Source organism: Morone saxatilis, unplaced genomic scaffold (assembly GCF_004916995.1).
Source record: "Morone saxatilis isolate NCDOM2014 unplaced genomic scaffold, NCSU_SB_2.0 Contig1, whole genome shotgun sequence".
NCBI lineage: Eukaryota > Metazoa > Chordata > Actinopteri > Moronidae > Morone > Morone saxatilis.
In genome coordinates, this window is record NW_023339651.1 from 9,819,318 (window position 1) to 9,841,228 (window position 21,911).

The window sequence follows — 21,911 nt, forward strand, 5'->3', positions numbered from 1 at the left end:
GTGGGTGGGCTGGCAGGAGTATGTTTGGATACAATGAATGGGGACATGGGCTGGGAGAAGTTTTCTCTTTCCCTTTTTGGACTTTGTCATCACTAGAATAACCTCTTTGCCACAATAAGCTTTGTGTTTAGAAGACATTCATAGATTTGTCTTAAATACTGTTTAAAACTAAAAAATATTAAAATAAATGGTGTGAATATAATACAGTATCTGTAAAATAAATCCCTGAACAAAAGGGTTTCCCTTCAGTTTAGAAGGAGCTAAATCTGTCTCGTCTACCTTCTTTCCAGAGATGACCCTCCTGTCGTCCCAACCCAAACCCCTGGACTCCACCCCGACCTCAGACTCGGCCCCCACGGCCGGCATAGGCTCAGAGGATCCCGAGTTGAGGATGCTGGAGAAGAGATCAAAGGTCATCGACGAGCTGCTGCAGACGGAGAAGGACTACCACAAAGCCCTGCAGATGTGTGTCGAGGAGATCATTGAGCCGCTGCAGCGGAAACAGGTAGAGATGCTGGAAACATTGTGCAGTTGAATTAAACTGTAAAGCACTGAACAAATTCACGATGTCTGCAAAGAGAGCAGGAGAAGAGCGGGTAGAATGAGAGCATTGTCTGAAATTGTTCATTGGGTTTTTTTTGCATATAGAGTGGATATGAGGGGTCTGGGTACATTACTCAGTTTAGTTTTTGACTGCCTTGACTCTACTGCATTCACCCCTTTGCTGGATTTATCGCATGTCATTCATTTACTCTTCAGTAATGGAAGATGAGAACACTGTCAGACTTTCACTTTTATTTCAGCATGTAGACAATCATTACATTGTTAGTCAATTTATTGTTTGTTGTACCAAAGACCTCCTTTTATAACAGCAGAGAATGATCAGAAAGTTGGATTAGTTGTTTACACAGTATCATGGTTTCTATTGGAGTACTTTAGCTAGCATAATCAGGTTTCTCAAACCCATTTGAAGGGCTTTTCTAGGTTTTTGAATCAAGGATTTTGTGTCAACAGCCCAGAGGAACTTTTATCACCATTTTAAAAACGTTCTATCTGCTTTCATACAGGTGAATAATGTGGACTTCGATGGGCTCTTTGGCAACATCAACTCTGTGATTGACCTGTCACAACGCCTGTTGGAAACATTGCAGGACACAGACTCTATTGGTAAGAAGCCAGTTTTTAAAAGATACATGTCCTATGAAATAATGGTTTCATCCACAAACCAATCAGGTGGCCTATCTCTGCATGCTGTGCTTTGTACTTTATTTATGACTGTCACCTGAACAAGTTTATCGGCTTAGGTAGAGTTTGAACACATTTTAAAAGTAGCCACTGTTAGAGGAAGTAAACTAAAGGATGATAATGCGAAGTAATTGATTTGATAATAATATAATAATAATAATGATTTATTGTTGTGTTCAGTATAATAAATAATCATAGAGATGTTTTGTCATTGGTTACTTGGTATCGCCCTCACACAACACGTTACTTTATGTTTCTATACCCTGTGCTCTCAGGAAAAGTATTTCTGGACTTTAAAGTTGAGCTAGAGGAGGTTTACAAGATCTACTGCCAGAACCACGACGATGCAATCTCTCTGCTGGAGAGCTATGAGAAAGACAAAACCATCCAGTCCCATGTGTTGGAGTGTCTGGAGAAACTGAGGTCAGTCACAGAGAGGAGTAAAACTGTCTGAAAAAGAATAATTTTAGTTTTAGATTTACACTTTTTGACCCGTGTTTGACCCGTGTTTGACCCGTGTTTGACTTTTTAAGAAAATCTTTTGCACGCAAGTGACCAAACCTGTGCATGTTAGTGTGTGTAAAAGCATGAAAATATGACAGCAAGAGTGGCCACTAATACAAATGTAAAGTTTAAATGAAACATTAACTGTAAAAGTCTGTTGATCATTTATTGTTTTGTAGAGTTCAACTGTATTGTTGGATGTGTGAAACCCTTTTCAAAATGTATCTGGGTCAGCAGACTTTGAACTTGAATGGGTTTCGCTGTAGAATAATAGTTTGGATTAGAATTCAAAATGGAGTCTGTTGACATTTAAGGCAGTATTTGTTTTGGAAAAAAAGTCCTGTTGTTATGGAGTTCAAGGCTGCAGTAAGATTTCCGGTTAGATGATATTCACGTGAAATTAATTTATGGTCGAGATTCTGTCGTAGACGTTGAACTTTGATGCATGGGCAAGGTATGATAAAGAAGGGCAGTAAATCTTTAAACAGAAAAATACTTTTTCTATTTTCTTCTTTTTTTTCCTGAATAATATAATTGCAGTTAAAATCAGCTATTTTCCTGTAATGATACCTTTACCCCACACTCCTGCTGTGTGTATGCTCCATCTCATAGTGCTCCTGTAGCAATGTAGCTAATGTGCAGCAGTCAAAGAATGTGCCTTGCCTGGTTTCACCTGTCTGGTTTCACCATCAGTGACTCAGACACTTGAGTTGACACTGCTGTAAAATATAGTCATCTGTGTTTGAAGATAAACACTGGTTTTGTTAGACCGGAAGCTTTAGACAAAAAAGGGCGCTGGTTCCAAGTGTGAACACTGCTAAGTCTTTGTTTTTTTCTTTTAAAATACAGTTTTTCTATTCATTTTGTAAGTTTACCGTAAGTTGCTCGCCTACTCAGGAAAACAATACTCTTTACAGAGTGTGCATTCGTCTGCTGCAACCTATTCAAAAGGTCACGTGTTCTGCCACCTTCTAGAAACTGCCAAGTTTTACTGCCACACTCGGCCTCCGTCCAGCTTTAAATGAGAATTCACAAAACGAAACCGCAAACAACCGCTGGTGCAGTTGGCTTTAATGTTTTATTGACCGTGCAAAATTGAAGTGAAATTCTGTGGATTTGGTCTATGCATAGGCAAATAAATCCTTTTTAGAGTTCAGCAGAATTTAAGACTTGAGGGAAATAAAACATTCATGAAAGTGATCATCGGGTCATGGTTTCATAAATCCTGTTTTTGTCATCTTTCTATCTCTTTCCAACCTTCCCTTCAACAGGGCCATATATCGCGAGTGGTAAGTCTCCATAACGAGTGTCATCGTAATTTCCAGCATGAGAATCATCTTGACCGCATGCCCTTTGCTCACTAACCCCCCTGGAAATTACCTCTGTGTGTGTATGTGTGTGTTTACCCCGTGTGATAACAGAAAAGTGTGTGTTGAGTGGAAGACTCTAAAAACAGCTGTGCTGTCGTTTCAGTTCCTTCCCTGGACTGAGATGGACTCAATATTTCATTTTTTGTTGTTGGTGTTTGCATGTGCATGTGAATGATGTATACTATTGTTATAAAGAGAAATATTCAACATGTCCATCATCCCTCCTCTTCTGTGGATAAACAAAGTAATTGTTGATCCTGGGAAACATATCTAATGCCATCTTCTGGACAAAAACTGCAACTGCAATTTACAGTAACAGATTTAGTCAATATTATTTAAAAAAAACATAATTTATAAGATCTGTCCTCAATTATGTGTGAAGAATATATGTGAAGTTTGTAGATGTTTTACTGTTTTAGAAGCAGAAAATAATTAAAATTGGAAAATAAGATACTACAAATTTAACATTTGCTATCCTTATTTTGTCATTAACAAGAAATTATCTCGTAATAATGAGAAAAGATGAAAGTGATTGGCTTCCATGCAGAAATCAAATCACATTATGGCTGTAAAACAAACTAATTATGGAATTGAATTGATTGCAGATCTTAAATTAATTTGTCCTCTAGATCGCATTAAAACTAAGAAAATCAATATTGCTTTTTCTTTTGTTTTATTGTGCCTTCCCTGTTCTTCTATGTCTCCTAAAACCTGCCATCATCAGGATATGTAGATATGTGATGATGGCTACATACCATTGGAACATACAATCCACATGATACAGAGACATATGTTACATGAACATGGGAAGAAACATTTCTTGTCAACATAATTCAATAGCTTTGGCTGTAATGGAGTGGAGTGGGTGGATCAACTCACGCTTAGCATATTTTTCCTTTTCGACCAAACCCTCTCTGTCACTTTTTCAGGGGGAAAACAAATTACATCAATCTCGGCTCTTTCCTCATCAAGCCGGTGCAGCGGGTGATGCGTTACCCTCTGCTGCTGATGGAGCTGCTGGGGGCCACACCGGAGAGCCACCACGACCGGCCCCAGCTGACCAAGGCTCTGCAGGCTGTCAAAGAGATCAACGTAAACATCAACGAGTACAAGCGGAGGAAGGACCTTGGTAAAAAAAATCCTTCCTTAGTCTTCTTTGTTACCTTTACCCAGTACAAAGTCTGAACTGTTCTCCCTCTGCTGTCCACAGTGGTGAAGTACAGGAAAGGCGACGAGGACACATTCATTGACAAGATCTCCAAGCTGAGCATGCATTCCATTATCAAAAAATCCAACCGGGTCAGCAGCCACCTCAAACACCTCACAGGAATTTCACCCCAGGTATATTACTGCTGCTGGCTAAGTCTCTTAACCTAAGTGGAGCGAGAAATGCCCGAATGTTGTGAATGAAAACGTGTTTGTTCTGATCTTTCTTTCTTTTCTGTCTTCTTTTCCAGATTAAAGATGAAGCCTTTGATGAGGCTGAGAAGAGGTTCAGGCTGCAGGAGAGACTCATCAAGTCTTTTATCAGGGACATTTCCTTGTATCTGCAACATATACGGGTACGAGCATTTTTACCATAATCGGTAACAACTGTGAGTCTTTGTGTATTTGACCATATCAAAGTAGACATACTTACATAAACATGCTGTGCCTAATTCATGCCATTTTTAATCTAATCGCATCTTAAGTATTTCCAAATACTTGCTGTGTACATCTAATTAAGTTCTTGATTAAATATTCAGTCCTAATTTTAATTTTGTCATATAACATTAATATATTGTGATAAAATGTTTCTCTTTAGGAATCAGCATCTGTGAAGGTCTTGGCAGCCATCAGTTTCTGTGACATCTACACAGAGCGCAGTATCCTCGACCCCGAGCGCTTCCAAAGAGCTCACCGCTGCATCAGTGACAAACAGTTCACACAATTTGTAAGTCTTCTTCCTCTTCTAGCCTCATTTAGCTGTTCTAGAAATGCATTGGGAATGACCGCTGATCACATCATCTGTCAACTCCCTTTCCTCATTCCCTGAGCAGAAGGAGCGCACAGAGGCCTTAGTCATAAACCCGCTCACCCAGCTCCTCCTCATGTTCGCTGGGCCGCACAAACTCATCCAAAAGCGCTTTGACAAGCTGCTAGACTACGACAACTGCAAGGAGCGCGCCGACCGCCTCAAGGACCGCCGTGTCCAGGAGGAGCTACAGGTGGCACGCAACAACTATGAGGCGCTCAACGCCCAACTTTTGGACGAGCTGCCCAAGTTCCACAGTGGAGCAGAGGAGCTGTTTACTGGCTGTGTGAGGGCTTTCGCTCAAGCTCAGAAGGACTTCATGAAGACGACAATGGGAGAGCTGAAGCCCCTCCTTCAGGTTGTGAGTGTGCCTTTTTGTTATGAAGGTGTTGAAGTTGGACACTTACATGTAGTTGTTGTACATTCTGTTACTAACTCAGACCTTTTTCTTTACCTCCAGTTTTCTAACAAAGCTGGCACAGAGAGCAACCTGATTGCACAGTTCCAGGAAGAGTATGGACGAGTTCTCCAGCTTCTGCAGGGCTTCAGCTTCTGTCCGGAGAACCTGCCTCCGGCCATCTCCACAAAAAAGCCCTTCGAGAAGAAGACTCTGGAAAAGCAGACTTCTAAAAAGTCACTGCAGGGACCTGTGAGTTGGACTCATCCTATTTGTGCCATACATATATTTTAATAAGTAATACAGGAGGAGTTTCACCACTGCAACACGATCTAACCATGAGTCTTGTCCTGGTTCCTTTCAGCCTAACTACACCACGCAGACAGATGAGCACCGTGCAGCACTTCTGGTACGTTATGGTCCTGAGAAACTTTACCAGGCAGATAGAAACTTCAATGCAGCCCAAGATCTGGATGTCTCTATACAAGAGGGAGACCTTGTGGGTGTGATCAAGCAGCAAGACCCCATGGGTAGCAACAACCGCTGGCTAATTGATAACGGAGGTAGGTCATTTGTACTCCAATCAGCCACATATTTGGATGTCTGAGCTTCTGATTTTGGGGGAAACACAGCGCTAAAATCTAATTTCATGTCTTCTCTTACTTTTTTTAATTTGCAGTCACCAAGGGTTTCGTGTACACCTCCTTCCTCAAACCCTACAACCCACGCAGGAGCCAATCAGATGTGTCCATCGAGAGCCATTCGTCCAATGAGTCAGGCTATGGCGGCTCCTCCCCTGTTTTCTCCCGCCAAAACAGCAACAGCACACTGACCTTTAACCAGGAAACCGCCACTGTCAGCTTTTCCACATCTCAACCCCCAAGTCATTCATCGCCACACCCTTCGCTGGACTCTGCCTCATCCCGGAGGAGTCACCACAGAGACGTACCCAACCCTGACTCTGCCAGTCAGAGCAACTCCATAAACTCATCGCCCCGAAATCCCTCAAACCGCAGGGAATTCTCAGACCAAACACACCGAAATTCCCCCAGTCACAGAGACACAGAGCCTTCTTACCGGCATCCAGCTAATCACAGAGACACGTGTGATACGAGTTATGCAAGTACGAGCAGCCAGAAGGAGATGTCGGACCTCTCGGAGACAGACTCTTATTCTTCACACAGAAACAGTCGTTCACAGCGGTATGGACAAACAGACAAATCTTACAGTTCATACCAGTGGAGAAATGGAGATAACGGTGGCCAGAAGAGGTCTACTTACTCCAGAGATGAGTACATTGAGCCGGAGCCAGAACCAGAACCAGAACCAGAACCAGCGAGTGAATTAGATGGTCATCAGGTAAGATTTTTGACTGCTATGAGACATTTAGACATTTACCAGACAAAAATAAGAGTAGACCATTTATTACGTGAACTTTAATCCGACGAAAACAACTTTTTTAAAACTTTCCGACAGCATGAGTTTTTGTTCGTTTGTAGAAAAATTAAGCAAGTTGCTAAAAAAATACTATTAAAAATAGATTAATTTAAAGCTGTATTAATCAATATTTTTATATTAACAAAAGAATAAAAGCCTCCAAATGAATGCTAATGTTGTAAATGGGCAACTTTTAATGTGTTTGCCTTATGTCAATGTTATGCTTACAGTTTATTCCGGTGCCACCAGGGGGCAGAAATCATTCATTAATACTGCTTTTAAGATTGAAAAAACACAAACTAACATTGTTTTTATTCATTTGTTTATTTTTAGATTTACTACGCTATCTACTCCTTTGAAGCTCGTTGCGCCAATGAAATGAGCATCACAGCCAATCAGCGGCTGCGGATACTGGAGTTCCAGGACTTGAACGGCAACAGTGAATGGTGGCTGGGAGAGGCAGAAGGCCGGCGAGGCTATGTGCCTTCCAACTACATCCGCAAATCAGAATATACATGAACATGAAGTTTTATTATGCGGATGGTACCTGAGACTGTACTTTGAACTTAAGGAGGCTCACTGTGCGAGCAGACAGAACAAAAAGACTGACAAGCATCTGGACACGCTGTGACTTATTTTTGATCTGTTGTCATGGAGTTTGATAGTGAGGACTGACTATTGCTGCTGACTCTGCTCCCATACGTAAGCATTATATGCCTATATTTATAGACTTTTTATATTATTTTTACTTACTGGAAACTGCACCCTACCCCCTAATTTTCCAGTTTCTGGTGAAAAACCTGTGAATTGTACCAGATTTTATGCCATATTCTCTGGGCCTGAAGACAATGAATTGTATGCTTTAAGAGAACAGTCTTAAAGGTTAGCACATTGGGAGATTGCAATGGAAATGTGAATATTCTGGGTTAAGACTGGTTCTTCTAAACAAACATCAAGTGGTATGCAGATAGACTGACCTAAACACTGTGTTAATGACTTTTTTCTGCATGTGGTTTATTACACCACTAGAATGATGCATGAATATTAGATGCATTTACACCATACTGTTCAACAATCAAAGGTTGAGGCACTTATGATGATTATCCACTGGTTGCTAGTTTTGAAGTGTCTGTGGAGACATCAACAAGAATTTGGAGTGTTGTATGAAATTAATATGGACTATCTGAAGTAAAACCAAGGACGAAGTTGAATGGCATATGATTTCTGGTTTACAAGCACTCCACCTTGTCAGTAACCTGAATACGTTTTTTGACTGGGTTGACACTGCAAACAAGTCATGACCCATTTTACCTGTCAGAGGAGGTTAACAGGGAGAGAGAGATAGTGGTCGGATCTTAACTCTGATTTCTCCACATACTCCCCATGTACATTATATATAGTGCTGTATATTGAGAATATGCTATTGCTCCCACTGTAAAGTGATCACTGTTTGAATAAAAAACAGCTCAGCTGACGAATCACAACTGTGTCTGAAATAATGATTTTGTTCATTTTTGTTGTTTGTCGTTGTTTGTTGTAGTGGAACATCATCATGGTGTTTTGTCCGAGTTTTTTGGCATGTTTAGGGTTATTAATGACATACCACACAAAGATCAGTAAAGGTCAGAGCTTCCCAACAGCGCCTGAACACACCACGACAGACTTTGAAAATCAGTAAACACTTGGAGCTGTTTAAACTTACATTAGTAATGCAAATGTTAAAAATGCATGTGTAAGGTGTAAGGTGCACTGTAAGACATTGCATATCTGTGCAAGCTCATTTTATGCTTTGTTTAGTTAACTTTATTTTAAAAAACTGATACATTTAAACATATATGATAACTATGGTCTCTATAAAGATAATCTGCAAAGAAACTGGGCTGTACACCAGTTTCACCAGGTCTTTTAACTATAGTAGCAATTACTTTCAGAGTTCCAGTGTCATGTAGAAGAGGTATACAGCATAAAAGGATATTTGTATATATATGTAATATTGTGTAATGGTATTTTGCATATTTCAGCTGCGTGCTTCAACAAAGCAAATCCCATCTTGCATATTGAGAAACCTCAGGTCAGTAATGTAAAGCTAAAATATATATATATAGATTTAAAAAATTTTAGGGAGAACAAAGGTGCTTTTTGTATTCTTTTAATATGTTTTTAATGAGAGCTACTTGCTTACTGCCTTTACTTTTTGATGACCTCAATGGAAATAAAGGTCACAGGGCAAAAAAGACAAAGTATTGAATCACATGTAACTCCTGTCAAATCAATGCAGGGTCCTAATGATTAACAGGTGGGTGGAGTGTTATGAGGGTCTCCCGATTATTTAAGACTTTTCTGAGCAAAAAGTAAACCATAGACTGGCCCCATCATGGCCAGAGTCTACATCAACATGGGCTGCTTAATAGCTTTGCTCTTACAGCTGTTTGCACTGACTGCGCTTGGACAGGAGTTGTATGTAAGAATGCACAATTGCGCATAGAATATAATAAATTACGTTTTTATTATTTATTTATTAATATTTGGGAAAGAAAACAGTCATAAATCATTTATATATTTTCTAATTGTTTCAGGTAATCACAGAAACAGATGACGCTGATGGTAAAAACACTTTTATTAGTTTCCAGTTAACTAAAACTGACTTTATTGACCGTAATGCTTAAATTCCTCTTTTTTCCTCACAGATTATTATTATTACGATTATCCCACTGAAAGCCCTGCAGAAGACTTGGATTTGACTCTAGATGACTGGTTGTATGAACTCATGAATATCTCAGGTAAATTACCTCTCAAGGGTTTTATTGCCTGTATATACTAAATGCACGCTGTAGTTTATCTCCGCTGTTGTAAGATGCATTGATCAAGACATCCAAACAATCAATTGTACTCTGCTCCTGACTGATTTTTCTTCTGCTGAGACAGCATGTAAGGTATTTATATCAGCAAACATTTTGATTATGTCTCCATTTAGATGAGTGTGATCCAAACCCGTGTTTGAACAGAGGCGTCTGCGACCACGATGCTGATGGGGCCTTCAAATGTTTGTGCCCTGAGCCTTATTCAGGAAAGAAGTGTCAGACAGGTACAACTGTCCTCCTGTGCTCATTTAGCCACAATTAAACAGTTGAGACTGTAATGTATGTGAATACCCAGAAAATATGTATTTTGAACTCTTGTGTGTTTCTTTGACATACATACATTATTATTTTCTACTAAATTTAATAACACCATGCAGGTCAGAGTTTCAATTACTCTTTAATCTCACTATTTCTTAATTTTATTGTAAGAAATTCTGAGATTTAAATGCCCTGAGCACAATACTACAGACTTCTTCTCCATGCTGTTTTTTTCACCTTTCATATTAAAGCTTCATGAAGGATTGGAATAATTGTGACTCTGGTGCCCCCTGGTGCTAGTTACAAAAGTTATACACAGTAATTCTAATAAACAAATGAAAATTGTGATTATGTGTGTAATAACTTAAAATCGACAACAAAATGAATGAGCCATGTGTTTTTTCAGTGAAAGATGTTTGCAAGAACGTGAAGTGTGGCCATGGAAGCTGTGTCGTCACATCTACTGCTCCGTTCTACGAGTGCAAGTGCAAGGCTCCTTTCAAACCACCCAACTGCAAGAAAGGTCTGCTTTAATGGAGATGTAACTTGTTTTCTCATTATATTATATGCATTGGACATCACTTGACACTGATCTTGTTGCATGCATTCACAGCCTCCTCCTGTAGGCCCGATCCCTGTCAGAATGGAGGCTCTTGCGTAAAGGGCCCCAAACGCTCCTCCTTCCACTGTTTTTGCCAGGATGGATTCAGTGGAAAGTTCTGTGAAGTCGGTAAATACATTGTCCTAAATAGTAAGCCACGCTTTAAAGCCCACTTTCATCATCTGCAGCTGAAGGAAAACTTTAATTTTTCTAGGGCCAAACGACTGTTACCAAGAGGACGGAGAGTTTTACCATGGCATGGTGAGTGTGACAGTTGAAGGGGAAGAGTGTCTGGACTGGAATTCCTATTTCATCCTGCAAAAAGGGGGAGATCCCTTCAAGGAGTATGGAGGTTTTGATGGAATTGGGCCACACAATTACTGCAGGTGAGGAGTCATCTTGTGTAAATATTGCATATGTTCACTTTTGACATAACCATGTTTGTATTCGGCTGTGGCCAGAGACGGTACACGTGAGGTCTGACAAAACTTTTTGTTTGCTGATGATTGCTTTTGTAAAACTCTGCAGCTTCTTTAAATGTTAGTTGTCAGTAATTAATTCATGTTAATAAATCCTTATAAATGTTTTACAGAATAAGTAAAGGGATGTTAAAATGCATAAATAAAAATGACCTTTGGATTGCCAGGTTGTGAGTTAGTTTTATTTGTTGTATTTTGTAAAGAAATATGTATATTTTATATGTACTTAATATATACTTAAAATTTGTGTATTCAAGGAACCCCGATGGAGACTGTCAGCCTTGGTGCTTCATTAATAAAAGTGACAAACTGAAGTGGAACTATTGTAAAGTTAGGAAATGCTCTGAAGGTAAAACACACACACATACACACACACATACTCACACACAGAAATATCCTGGCCTCCATAACTCTCATTCAATTTCCCTCCCAGCTGCACCCACCACAGCAACAATCTATGAAACAGATCCAACTCCAGCCAAACCGGACGCCACTGCTACCCACTTCTCCCAATGTGGAAGGCCGCAGCCCGGCCGCTCGGCCAGGATCTTTGGAGGGAAGAAGTCTCTTCCTGGGGCTCATCCTTGGCAGGTTTCCTTGCAGACCAGATCCAAAGGCTTCTCCGGGCCCTTCAGCCACATCTGTGGGGGCATCCTCCTCAAGTCCTGCTGGGTGCTCACTGCTGCACACTGCATGTACGCTCCTGGTATCTGTGTTGTTTTGGTGCATAGAAGCAGTTTCAACACTGTTTGAATTTGTACATGGACACACTCACCTGACCTTTATTTAACTCTCTTGGGGTGTGGTTTGTTTTTCTGCAGTAAAAGCGGAATGGAAATGCAGGTGGTGCTGGGAGGAGTGGACATAGAGAAGGATGAAGTATACGATCAGGTCATTCCAGTGGAGAAGGCTATTGTGCACGAGGATTACAAGGAGAGCCCTTTTGCTCTTCATAATGATTAATGATGTTGGTGAGAAAAAATATCAGTTATTCACTTTAGTACTCAGTTAAATGTAATTATAGTATCCACTTAAAATGGAAACCAGTTTTTTTATTCTGTGCATCATTAAATGAAATGTACTGATATACAGTACTGCACCGTTCTTTGCTTCGTGCCTCCACTGTGCAGCCATGCTTCAGCTGAAAGTCCTGGACAAACCCTACTGTGCCAAAGAAACCCGCTTTGTAAAGACTGCCTGCCTGCCAAACCAGGTCTTTGACAGTGGGACTGAGTGTGTGATCTCAGGATGGGGCGTGACTGAAACACGTAAGCATCATTTTAATCTGCACTTTCAGCTACAGGCTGTGTGACAAACTGACATAACATAATGATCAGTATGAGTTAAAGCTACATTAGGTAACTTTTATCATATATATATATTTTTTTCTCATAGTGCTCCTAATAGCATTTGCAAGAATCCATCATGCTTTTACAAAAACAACCAATCAAAGCTAAGAGAGCTATAGTGGAGAAGGATATAGTGAAAGTTTCAGGCAAATATGACAAAAACTTATTTCTATAAAAGCTAATGGTAGGGGATGGGATGTAAACTGGTAGTTTGTATTTGGTTAAAAGGAATTTAAGTATATCTGAGATGAAATGAAGCGACTTTTAAGAACATAAAACCAAAAGAACAGCCTAGTTATGAGATTAAACCAATAAAATTGAAAATGTTTTGAACTTTGGCAGCTCATGGAATTTCATCCAATTCACCTAGACCTATATCACGCATTTACATCAGAAAACAGGGTAATGTATTTCTACTTGGTCATTTCAAGTGCTGTATTATTGAATTGATTTTCTAAATGTCAAAATATTAGTATATTAGATACTCAACAGCCACAAAAATGTACGAAAGACTCAAGTGTAAAGAGTAAAATAGAAGTCTGCTTCATAGAGTCCTTAAAATATTTACATAATATTAATAACATCAGATTTTGTTTTGATTACTAAAGTGAATAGGATTGCACAATATATCTAGCACAAATCTTAATGTACACTTAATGTAAAGTGCAAATGGCAAACATTCATGCAGAACCTTAAGTATTAGTCAACTGTGTTCATATGTCAACCAGAAATTAAGGTTTCAAACCAAAATACCACTTTATGCATATAAACTGTAGCAAACAATAAGCAAAAATCACAACAATCACAATGTTGACATGAAGACAAGAATATGAAAAAATGCTAATTTGTTTGTGTCCCTAAGCTTCTTTATCTCCAAGCACATACCGTGAGACTTTGAACATTACAGTTTAACTGTCTTTCTTCCTGTCTCAGAGAAGTACGGTACCAACCAGCTGCTGGATGCTCGCGTTCTCCTGATCTCCCAGGAGAAATGTCAAGCTCCCCACGTTTACGGAAACTCGCTGGATGACAGCATGTTCTGTGCAGGCAACATGAAAGGAGGCGTTGACTCCTGCCAGGTCTGTGAGAGATGTGATTTTTTTTCATTAGAGTATTCATGGGAAAATAAAAGAGAGACCTAATAAAAAACCACCCCTCTGTCCCCTACAGGGTGACTCTGGCGGCCCTCTGGTGTGTGAGCGTAATGGGACCCACTATGTTGTTGGTGTGGTGAGCTGGGGAGACGGCTGCGGCAAGAAGTACATGCCTGGTGTCTACGCCAACGTCCGCAGATTTATTGACTGGATCGCTTATCATTTAATCTCATAAGGATGCATATGGCCATACTGTACTGTATATGTGACTTACAAACATGCTGCCACTGACTCTGTAATGTCCTGTTGTGTCAATAATACACTTTTCTTTTGTAAAAATTAGTTAGAAAAGGTTTGTCACTCTCACTCCATCCACAGAATAACACATTACCTCATATGTATTAGTGTTTTAACTCATGTGTACCTCATTGTTGTGTAATTACATACATATTTCAATGTTAATGTTCTTGTAAGCATGCTTGCAGCAACTGTTAATAAAGATAACTATAAAATGTACATAAAGATTACTGAGTGAGTCTTGTAAGTCAACACATTTAAGTTAATCTTAGGAGTTCATATTAAAATGGATAATCTATAATCATTATAATGATTAGTTTTGATAAGTTTAATAGAAATGCAATGTGATGCACTAGATGCATCGAAGACCATAATATGTATTTTTTGTGCATGCATCTTTCTTGTCCTTTAAGGTTTTATTCATTAAAACCTTTTGACATTGTACAACATTCACCCATATAAACTTTTATTTAATTGGACACTAGCATGATAAATCTGAGAAAGAAAAGAGGGTGAAGGCAAACAAGACCAAAGACCTCAGGACAAAAAAACAGTGCAGTCAGTCAGAACAATTATCTCATATTCTGTTAATTAATATCATAAATTATCTCTAAAATGTTGCACTCCTGATGTTTGTTAGACAATTATCCCAAAGTTGACTTGTTTTTCTTTGGACATTATTGACCCTGACTATCATATTAAAAAAACAAAACTATCATCATCGACTTAAAACAAAAATAAAAAAAATGTAAATATCAAATTATCTATCTTTCACAGATACCATGTATTTTGGTTACTCAATATGAGTAGCTTTTTTTTATTGTGATCTTACCAATATTTTACCACGGCCACTGGGGAAACAATGTCCTAAAACACACAAACTCCCACAGAATCTTACCTCTCAACATGTAAACTCATACTTTATCATACTCACAGGATAAAAAGGTAGTAACTACCAACCTGGACATTAGTGAGATATATTTGCAAATGTGGGTTTTTCATGGTCTGATATCCAAAAAAGAAAGAAAACAATTCCAAAAATCTGAACGGATGCAAAGTGAAGGTTTGTTGAGAAAGAGTTTAAAGTTGAGATGGACAACCTTCATATTGAAGCAAATAAAACAAGGTTAAACACGTGAAACCAGTTTGCACAAGCAATGTCCTAAATCACACAACCTCCCACAGAATCAATGCGGCTGGCTAAAGATTGACATGTATCAGTAGTATATCGAGGGGGTTTGGGAGACTGAAGTCAATCCCTGGCTCTTCAGTCTTGTACATTGTGCTGAGATTTACACACAGCAACATGCTGGCTGCAGGGGTCTTCTTGCTCATAAGTGTCCTAAGTGTTCACGGATATGACCCGAATGTACGTTTTTTAACATCTTTGAAGTTTGACCTGTAAGAAAAAAAAAAAGGTTTCTCAGGGAAAGAAAGCTTGTTGATCTGTTCTCTACTGTGATTTTGTCATTTCAGCTGGACGACGCCTATTGTAAGAATCCTTTCAGTTCATCTATGTGGTTACACAAAGTTTCAACTATTGACTTTGACTTTGTTAGCATGTGTTTCATATTTGTCTCTTGGCTATTTGGTTTCACATTTTTAGAGACACAAGATATTTTGTTGTATATTATTTTAATGTATATACATATATAGAATAGTTTAACCTTAAGGTGAGAATGAGTAATGGATGATTATTTATGATATATAAGATATGTATGCACTTTACAGAGCTGTTTTGTTTTCCCTTGATTACTGTCTCTTATTTTGAGTACTGTTTTCCCTTTGTTAATTGCTCAAAAGTTTTAAGTTATATTTTTTTGTTATTACAATATTTATAATAACAGCTCTCTGTTGTTGGCAGACGTAGATTATGGATATGACTACGTCACCGTCAGCCCTAGCACTTCTTTTGATGTAAGCGACTGGCTGTTTGATCTCCTGCACGAGACAAGTAAGTGGCTCGGAAAACTTACTACGTGATTGTGTCGCTCGCCATCTTACCTTTCCACATGTAAACTCATTCTCTATCCCTCTATTTCCAGATGTCTGTGATCCAAACCCTTGCTTCAATGGTGGCTCGTGCCAAAGTAAATCCGAAACAGAATTCACTTGCTTATGTATTGAGCCTTACATTGGCAAGAGGTGTCAAAAAGGTAGGAATTCCCAACTTGGCCTTCATTATAAATTAATTTTAAAAAGCAATAGAACTGCACTACTTTTTATTTAAAAGAAAAAGTGCATTCTCAGTTAATATTCTGATTGTTTTGGGTTATAAAACCTAAAATATATTAAACCTTTTCTTCGTATTCCAATATCTTAATGTTTATACACACTGTTCATATGTGGCTAATTTTTACTTTTGAATATTTAGTGAGAAATGTTTGCGAGAATGTCAAATGTGGCCGAGGTGACTGTGTCGTCAACCTAAAAAAACATCCATTTTATGAGTGCAAGTGCAGACCTCCCTACCAAGGCCCCGACTGCAAGTCATGTGAGTATCCTAAACCCCATCTTTCACATCAGTTAAAATTATTTTTTGACAAACTGAGTCGAACATTACATTTAGTACCTTGCTATGGAGAAGCAGGAAACAATTCCAGACTAGACACTCATATCTGCACAGTAATGAAGTCATAGCATCTTATTATAATTCAGCTTTACCAACCAGTACTCGGACTGTTCTGTCCAATTTCAAATAAAGAATACAGGAAAATAACCCTTAACCATGTCTTTAAACAGTATTTTCTTTGCCTAAAAGGATCCCTTCAGGCCCTATTTGATCCCTGTAGAGGATCTGTAGTAGAAGTAGTAGAAAAGTAAATGTTTTTGCAAAATGGGGCCCAAAAACATAAAACAAAACCAGGGGTGGCCAATATTCTTTGAGGTCCCCAGAATCCTTTGCTGCACCCCTGCTATTGTGCACTATTTAATTGTTTTTGTCTTATCTGTATCAGTGCCAGCGTCACCCTGTGAACCCAATCCTTGCCAGAATGGAGGCTCTTGCACGAAAGGGAACCGCCGCTTCCGCTGTACTTGTCCTAATGGATATTCTGGGAAGTTCTGTGAAAACGGTAAAGACTTTATAAAGGCCAGAGTCAGCCACCACTTTTACTGTAGTTCCTGATGCTTAAGTTGGTGTTATTTACTTTAAATTCCTATTTAAAAGTGCCATTTCGCAGAATCTAACAGCATATTGACCGATTATGGGAAGCCCCAAAACCACTTTGTCTTTAGCAGTCTGTATCTTCTGTAATACACTGAAAAACACAGCTTAGTTATTAGATTTTCTTTGTTTGTCTGATTGTATTTGTGTTTTTGGTTGTTAAAACAGTCGTCTCCTGTGTATTTATTTTTGACATTTTGAGCTCACACATTGCCTCTCATACAATCTTCTTGTATAGCGCCCAATGACTGTTATGTGGGAAATGGAGAGACATACAGGGGTGTTGCCAGTATGACAGAGGACGGGCAGGAGTGTCTGGACTGGCACTCCTACTTCATTGTGTCAAACGGGGAGGACCCTTTTACCATGTACTCAGACTTTAACGGACTGGAATATAACAACCACTGCAGGTATAATCAAATTATATTGACTTTTTCTATCAGTTAGACGTTTATTTTAATGTATTAATATGTTTTTTTTAAATTTCAAATCCTTATGTGAGTTTCAGCCCATTCATTCAAGGTGGATTCACTTTGGGAAATGGGTAATCTTACCACTGGGGGGCACCAAAGTCAGAAATATTCTATATGTACACCTGCAGCATTAGTTTACATGTTTATTTCTCAATCCATACCCTCATATTAGTCTTTAAATTATTATTAGTTAAATTAAATAATAATCATTTGTAATATATAACACTAATTGTTACTTTGTATCGGAAAACATTAATACTTTCCCTCTCAGGTACTTTTTGGCTGTTTGTAAAATAATTCCTCATAACTCAAAAAATGGGTTGTTTTGTTATTTATTCTACATTTTAGGAACCCAGATGGGGATGATAAGCCTTGGTGTTTTACAAAAAGACAAGGAAAACTGCAGTGGGACTACTGCAAAGTCAAGAAGTGCTCTGAAGGTGGTTTTAGATACACAGAAACACACAGTATATACTATGTAATGTATTCCCGCACTGTTCTCACTCTTTTCTGATGTTCCTCAGTCCCAGCCACTTCAGCACCATCAGTCTCACCGGTGCCTGGATCCACCTAGTTCTCCCAGTGTGGGTTATCCCAGCCCTCTCGCACTAGCAGGATTTTTGGGGGTAGCAAATCTTTCCCTGGTGCCCACCCCTGGCAGGTGTCCATGCAGTCCAGACCAAAAAGCTCATCCTTTGAGTATTCCCACATGTGTGGTGGGATCCTCCTCTCATCCTGCTGGGTCCTCACTGCTGCCCACTGCATGTAGGTATTGTATTGTGTTTGCATTTCCAGTTTATTTATTATTATTCTACTATAAGCTCATGTTTTGTTGTTTTTTTTTTTTAGTGAAGACACTATGGAATACCAAGTGGTGTTGGGAGGAGTGAACTTAGACAAACAGGAGGAGATGGACCAGACCATCCCAGTAATACAAACAATTGTTCATGAGAACTACAGAGACACGCCTGCTGCTCTTTATAACGACATTGGTTTGTCACATTTATCAAATATAGTATCAATATTAATCTAGATAGACCATAGAGAAGAATGTAAGTAATATACAGATTTGGCAACAGTCTTTGTGTCAGCTAGTGTGAAGCATCCTTTTAGGCATCTATCACACATTAGCTGACACATGTACAGTATACATAAAGTATATAGCTAAACTACTTATATTCAAACCTTCCGGTCATTCATTCTTCTGTTTTTTTTTTATTTCACCGAAATTGTCACTATGTTATCTTTAGTTTTTCTGCATTCTAGGAATATAATGCTGTAAAAGTGATTCATAAATTAAATGAATGCCACTTCTTGTATCTGCTAATTTCCTGTGTAGCTCTGCTTAAGCTCAAAGTTACGGACAGCCCTTACTGTGCCAAGGAGACCCGCTTTGTGAAGACAGTGTGTCTGCCAGACCAGACCTTCCCAGCTGGAAAATAGTGTGTGATCTCTGGATGGGGAGCCACTGAAACCCGTAATTAACTATTTATCAAAAGTTCTTTCATGTCGTATAAACATTATTTTGATAAAATAGGAATTCAGCATTACATTTCCATAAAGTTGGGGGACTTGTAGTCTCAAACTCTACACCTCCAGTTTGTAACTCATCACTATGACATCATCAGGGTTATTTTTTAATGCTCGAAGGTTCGCTACAAAGCTACAGAAAACATTATACAACTGTATTTAGAGGTTGATGAGTATTCTTCATGACAACATAATAGATGTTCATGTGTGAAATTGGTGGAGGCCCTTTTAGCTTATCTTTATGGCATTTTCTCAAATGATTTTTCATAATCGAATTTTAGACAATACAGTTTTGTAATGCTGTCATTAGCTCTAAACTAGTTTAAATCTTTTTACATTCTGACTTGTCATAGCAGGAAAAGGAAATCACTTTAATCATGCGACAGTAAGCCATGACAGTGTTAAAGTGAATTAGCATTACTAACACTAGGACCCTGAAACCGAAGCAGCTAAATTTAATTCAGCCAATTTCATTACACCTCTGTAATAAACAATAAAATGTCAAAATGCCATCAGTGAAATAGTTCCTTTAGATCTCAGTTTGTTTCTGACTGTCATCCACTTTTCAGAGAGGTACAGCAGTCAGCTGTTGAATGCTCGAGTTTTCCTGATCTCTGATGAGTGATGCAAAACTCCTCAAATCTATGGAAGTGTACTAGACAGCAGCATGTTCTGTGCAGGGACTTTGCAGGGGGGCGTCGACTCCTGTCAGGTGTGTATGTTTATGAATTTGAAGAATCCACATTTAAGGGCTGTTAATACATTTGCATAGCTACCATAGCTGCCCTCAAGGCTATGGGTGTTAAGATTGAAGATGACATATTTCAGATTTTTTGGCACATGTGAAATATGCATTAATTATTTCCCCTGTGGCCTTAACTTGCACTTTCTAACTCCACAGGGCGACTCAGGTGGACCCTTGGTCTGTGAGCAAAATGGCACACATTATATCACAGGTGTGGTGAGTTGGGGCGACGGCTGTGGTCAGAAGAACAAGCCTGGTGTCTACGCCAACGTCCGCTCATTTATCAGCTGGATCAAAAGCAAGATTAACTGAACATTAGTTAACTGAGCTACAGTGGGTCTGTAATCAGTGTGGTGTTGTTGGGGAAGAAAAACAGACCTCAGCATAGTTTGCCTTTAAAAAACAGTTTATTTTATCAGCAGTAAAACCAAGCATTTACTCCCAGCCCAGCTTTGAGTTAAAAGGGGCACTGATACAAACTCACGAAGCTGAACCTGCCAGACAAAATGTAGATCGCTCATCATTTCAGTCGGCCTATACTTCTTTCTCACTGAGCCTAGCTCAAAGTGCACTAGATTTGCAGACCACGTAATAAAACTGCATGTTTTGCAGGGCTGCGACTAGGTTTTGTTTGCTCACTTGACCTTGTTGCATGTGTTCTCCTCTAAAAATAAAAAATAAAACAAATGATGAAAAAAAATCCTCTGCAGTGCTGGCCTTTATAGCGATCTCTGGTCCAGCTTCACATGTTCTAAACACACTCAATATACAAAAGCAAAATGCAAACTTTCCATTTGATATTTCATACAGTATCACCTTTGGATTATAATAACCTGAATTCAGTTTTGGTATCCTTGATTTTTTTTGCTCTAACTGGTGTTGAACATGGTCCTTTAGAGGCAATTTAACCCATTCAGAAGTTTTAATAAAATGTCAAAAAATACCTTGCATTCGACTTGTTTTTTTCCGAATTCCCTTTTGCTCACCACATACCACGACAATCCTTTTAACTAACTTGACTAAAGTCCTGTCCTGATTTAACATACCTAATCCCTTCTGTAATCATTTTAACTACATTTTCCAGTACATTGTTGCACCTACAGTAGCTCTGTTTGACATTTTTTGTGGCATTTCATGTAACTACAGTGTAACAACAGTCGCTCATCAAGTAGATACCACACATATCACTTAGTATTAGTTAACCACAATTTCTGAAAATGGGTGTCTTTAACGTTCTCTACTCACTATCATCTATAAAAACTTCTCGGTTCTACGCGTCTTCGATTGCAGCAGCTTTACTAGACGTGGACATCTTGATTGTGTTCTGGAGAGCAGCCGATGAGGAGGTGGAGGAGGTGGTGCTGGACTTCTTCTCCATGGATTTGAACGAGGTGGTGGTGGTTGACTTTTTCTGTACGGTCTGGATGGTCTTCTTCCTCTTGACGTGAAGGACCTCCATGGCGTCCATGTTGACGCCTTGTTGAATCTCCTCGCTGGTCTCTACCTGCTCAGAACTCTGCTGCTGCTGCTGCTGCTGCTCCAACTGCTGCTGGTGGTGCAGCTGAACAAAGGATTGGGGTGGGGGTTAAAAAGACACCTGCACACTATATTGTTATTATATATTAATTAATCTCCATTTTCCCTCACCATCATCATGTGCTGATACTTTGCAATAGCCTCATCAGTGCTGACTCCCTCAGCAAACCCTAGTTCTGCAGCACGGCGGGCGAGCTCGGCCTTGTGGGAGCCGGGAGGGGTCCAGCCCACTCCTTTGATCCAGTTCAGGTCTGACTTGTAGTTCACCTGCAACAGAAGGGAGCAACCATTAGAGTGGTGAAATGATACTGTAACAGTCAAGTCGAGTTATCCTATTACTTATTATTTCTCACGAGTGAACGGATTTAACCTGCTTAGGGATCCCCAGGGCAAAATAAGCTGTGGGACCTAATTTTATTACTCCTTTCTAGTTTCAAAATAAAATACTTTGTAATAAAATTGTAAAAATTGATAAAAAAACATTTTAAATTAATTGAGCATTATACTGTCAACATATTTTATGCAACGTTTGAAATGTGTTGCAAATGTCAGCAC

The 21,911-nt window shown here is 39.1% G+C and overlaps 4 protein-coding genes across 9 annotated transcripts in view; 3 read left to right on the forward strand and 1 right to left on the reverse strand.

Annotated features, from left to right (window-relative positions):
* The window catches only part of dnmbp (dynamin binding protein), a 47,772-nt gene extending 39,327 nt beyond the window's left edge, over positions 1–8,445 (forward strand). For 2 of the 4 annotated variants that reach the window (XM_035661993.1, XM_035662021.1), the window contains 13 exons: positions 291–505; positions 1,068–1,167; positions 1,521–1,668; positions 3,021–3,038; positions 4,049–4,248; positions 4,330–4,460; positions 4,577–4,681; positions 4,924–5,052; positions 5,159–5,494; positions 5,594–5,782; positions 5,895–6,093; positions 6,210–6,889; positions 7,301–8,445. In XM_035661993.1, the coding sequence (XP_035517886.1) occupies positions 291–505; positions 1,068–1,167; positions 1,521–1,668; positions 3,021–3,038; positions 4,049–4,248; positions 4,330–4,460; positions 4,577–4,681; positions 4,924–5,052; positions 5,159–5,494; positions 5,594–5,782; positions 5,895–6,093; positions 6,210–6,889; positions 7,301–7,486 (2,636 nt within the window). In that variant the 3' untranslated portion in view covers positions 7,487–8,445. The remainder of the gene's footprint in view (positions 1–290; positions 506–1,067; positions 1,168–1,520; positions 1,669–3,020; positions 3,039–4,048; positions 4,249–4,329; positions 4,461–4,576; positions 4,682–4,923; positions 5,053–5,158; positions 5,495–5,593; positions 5,783–5,894; positions 6,094–6,209; positions 6,890–7,300) is intronic. The other 2 variants (XM_035662004.1, XM_035662013.1) reach the window with 2 other exon arrangements.
* Positions 8,446–9,341: 896 nt separating this feature from the next.
* On the forward strand, positions 9,342–13,844 carry LOC118333747 (hyaluronan-binding protein 2-like). The gene is given in 13 exon segments (XM_035669529.1): positions 9,342–9,428; positions 9,544–9,571; positions 9,655–9,747; positions 9,942–10,052; positions 10,493–10,609; positions 10,700–10,816; positions 10,902–11,073; positions 11,424–11,515; positions 11,600–11,861; positions 11,988–12,133; positions 12,297–12,434; positions 13,449–13,594; positions 13,686–13,844. Coding segments are annotated over 13 exon segments (1,668 nt in total).
* A 1,368-nt stretch (positions 13,845–15,212) lies between these two features.
* Positions 15,213–20,132, forward strand: LOC118333757 (hyaluronan-binding protein 2-like). Its single transcript, XM_035669540.1, is given in 13 exon segments — positions 15,213–15,275; positions 15,383–15,398; positions 15,771–15,860; positions 15,952–16,062; positions 16,281–16,400; positions 16,864–16,980; positions 17,311–17,482; positions 17,894–17,988; positions 18,076–18,310; positions 18,395–18,537; positions 18,885–19,022; positions 19,645–19,787; positions 19,977–20,132. Coding segments are annotated over 13 exon segments (1,599 nt in total).
* Positions 20,133–20,208: 76 nt separating this feature from the next.
* nrap (nebulin-related anchoring protein) overlaps positions 20,209–21,911 on the reverse strand; it is a 19,848-nt gene continuing 18,145 nt past the window's right edge. For all 3 annotated transcript variants that reach the window (XM_035662145.1, XM_035662135.1, XM_035662125.1), the window contains 2 exons: positions 21,468–21,623; positions 20,209–21,381 (listed from right to left, as the gene is read on the reverse strand). In XM_035662145.1, the coding sequence (XP_035518038.1) occupies positions 21,091–21,381; positions 21,468–21,623 (447 nt within the window). In that variant the 3' untranslated portion in view covers positions 20,209–21,090. The remainder of the gene's footprint in view (positions 21,382–21,467; positions 21,624–21,911) is intronic.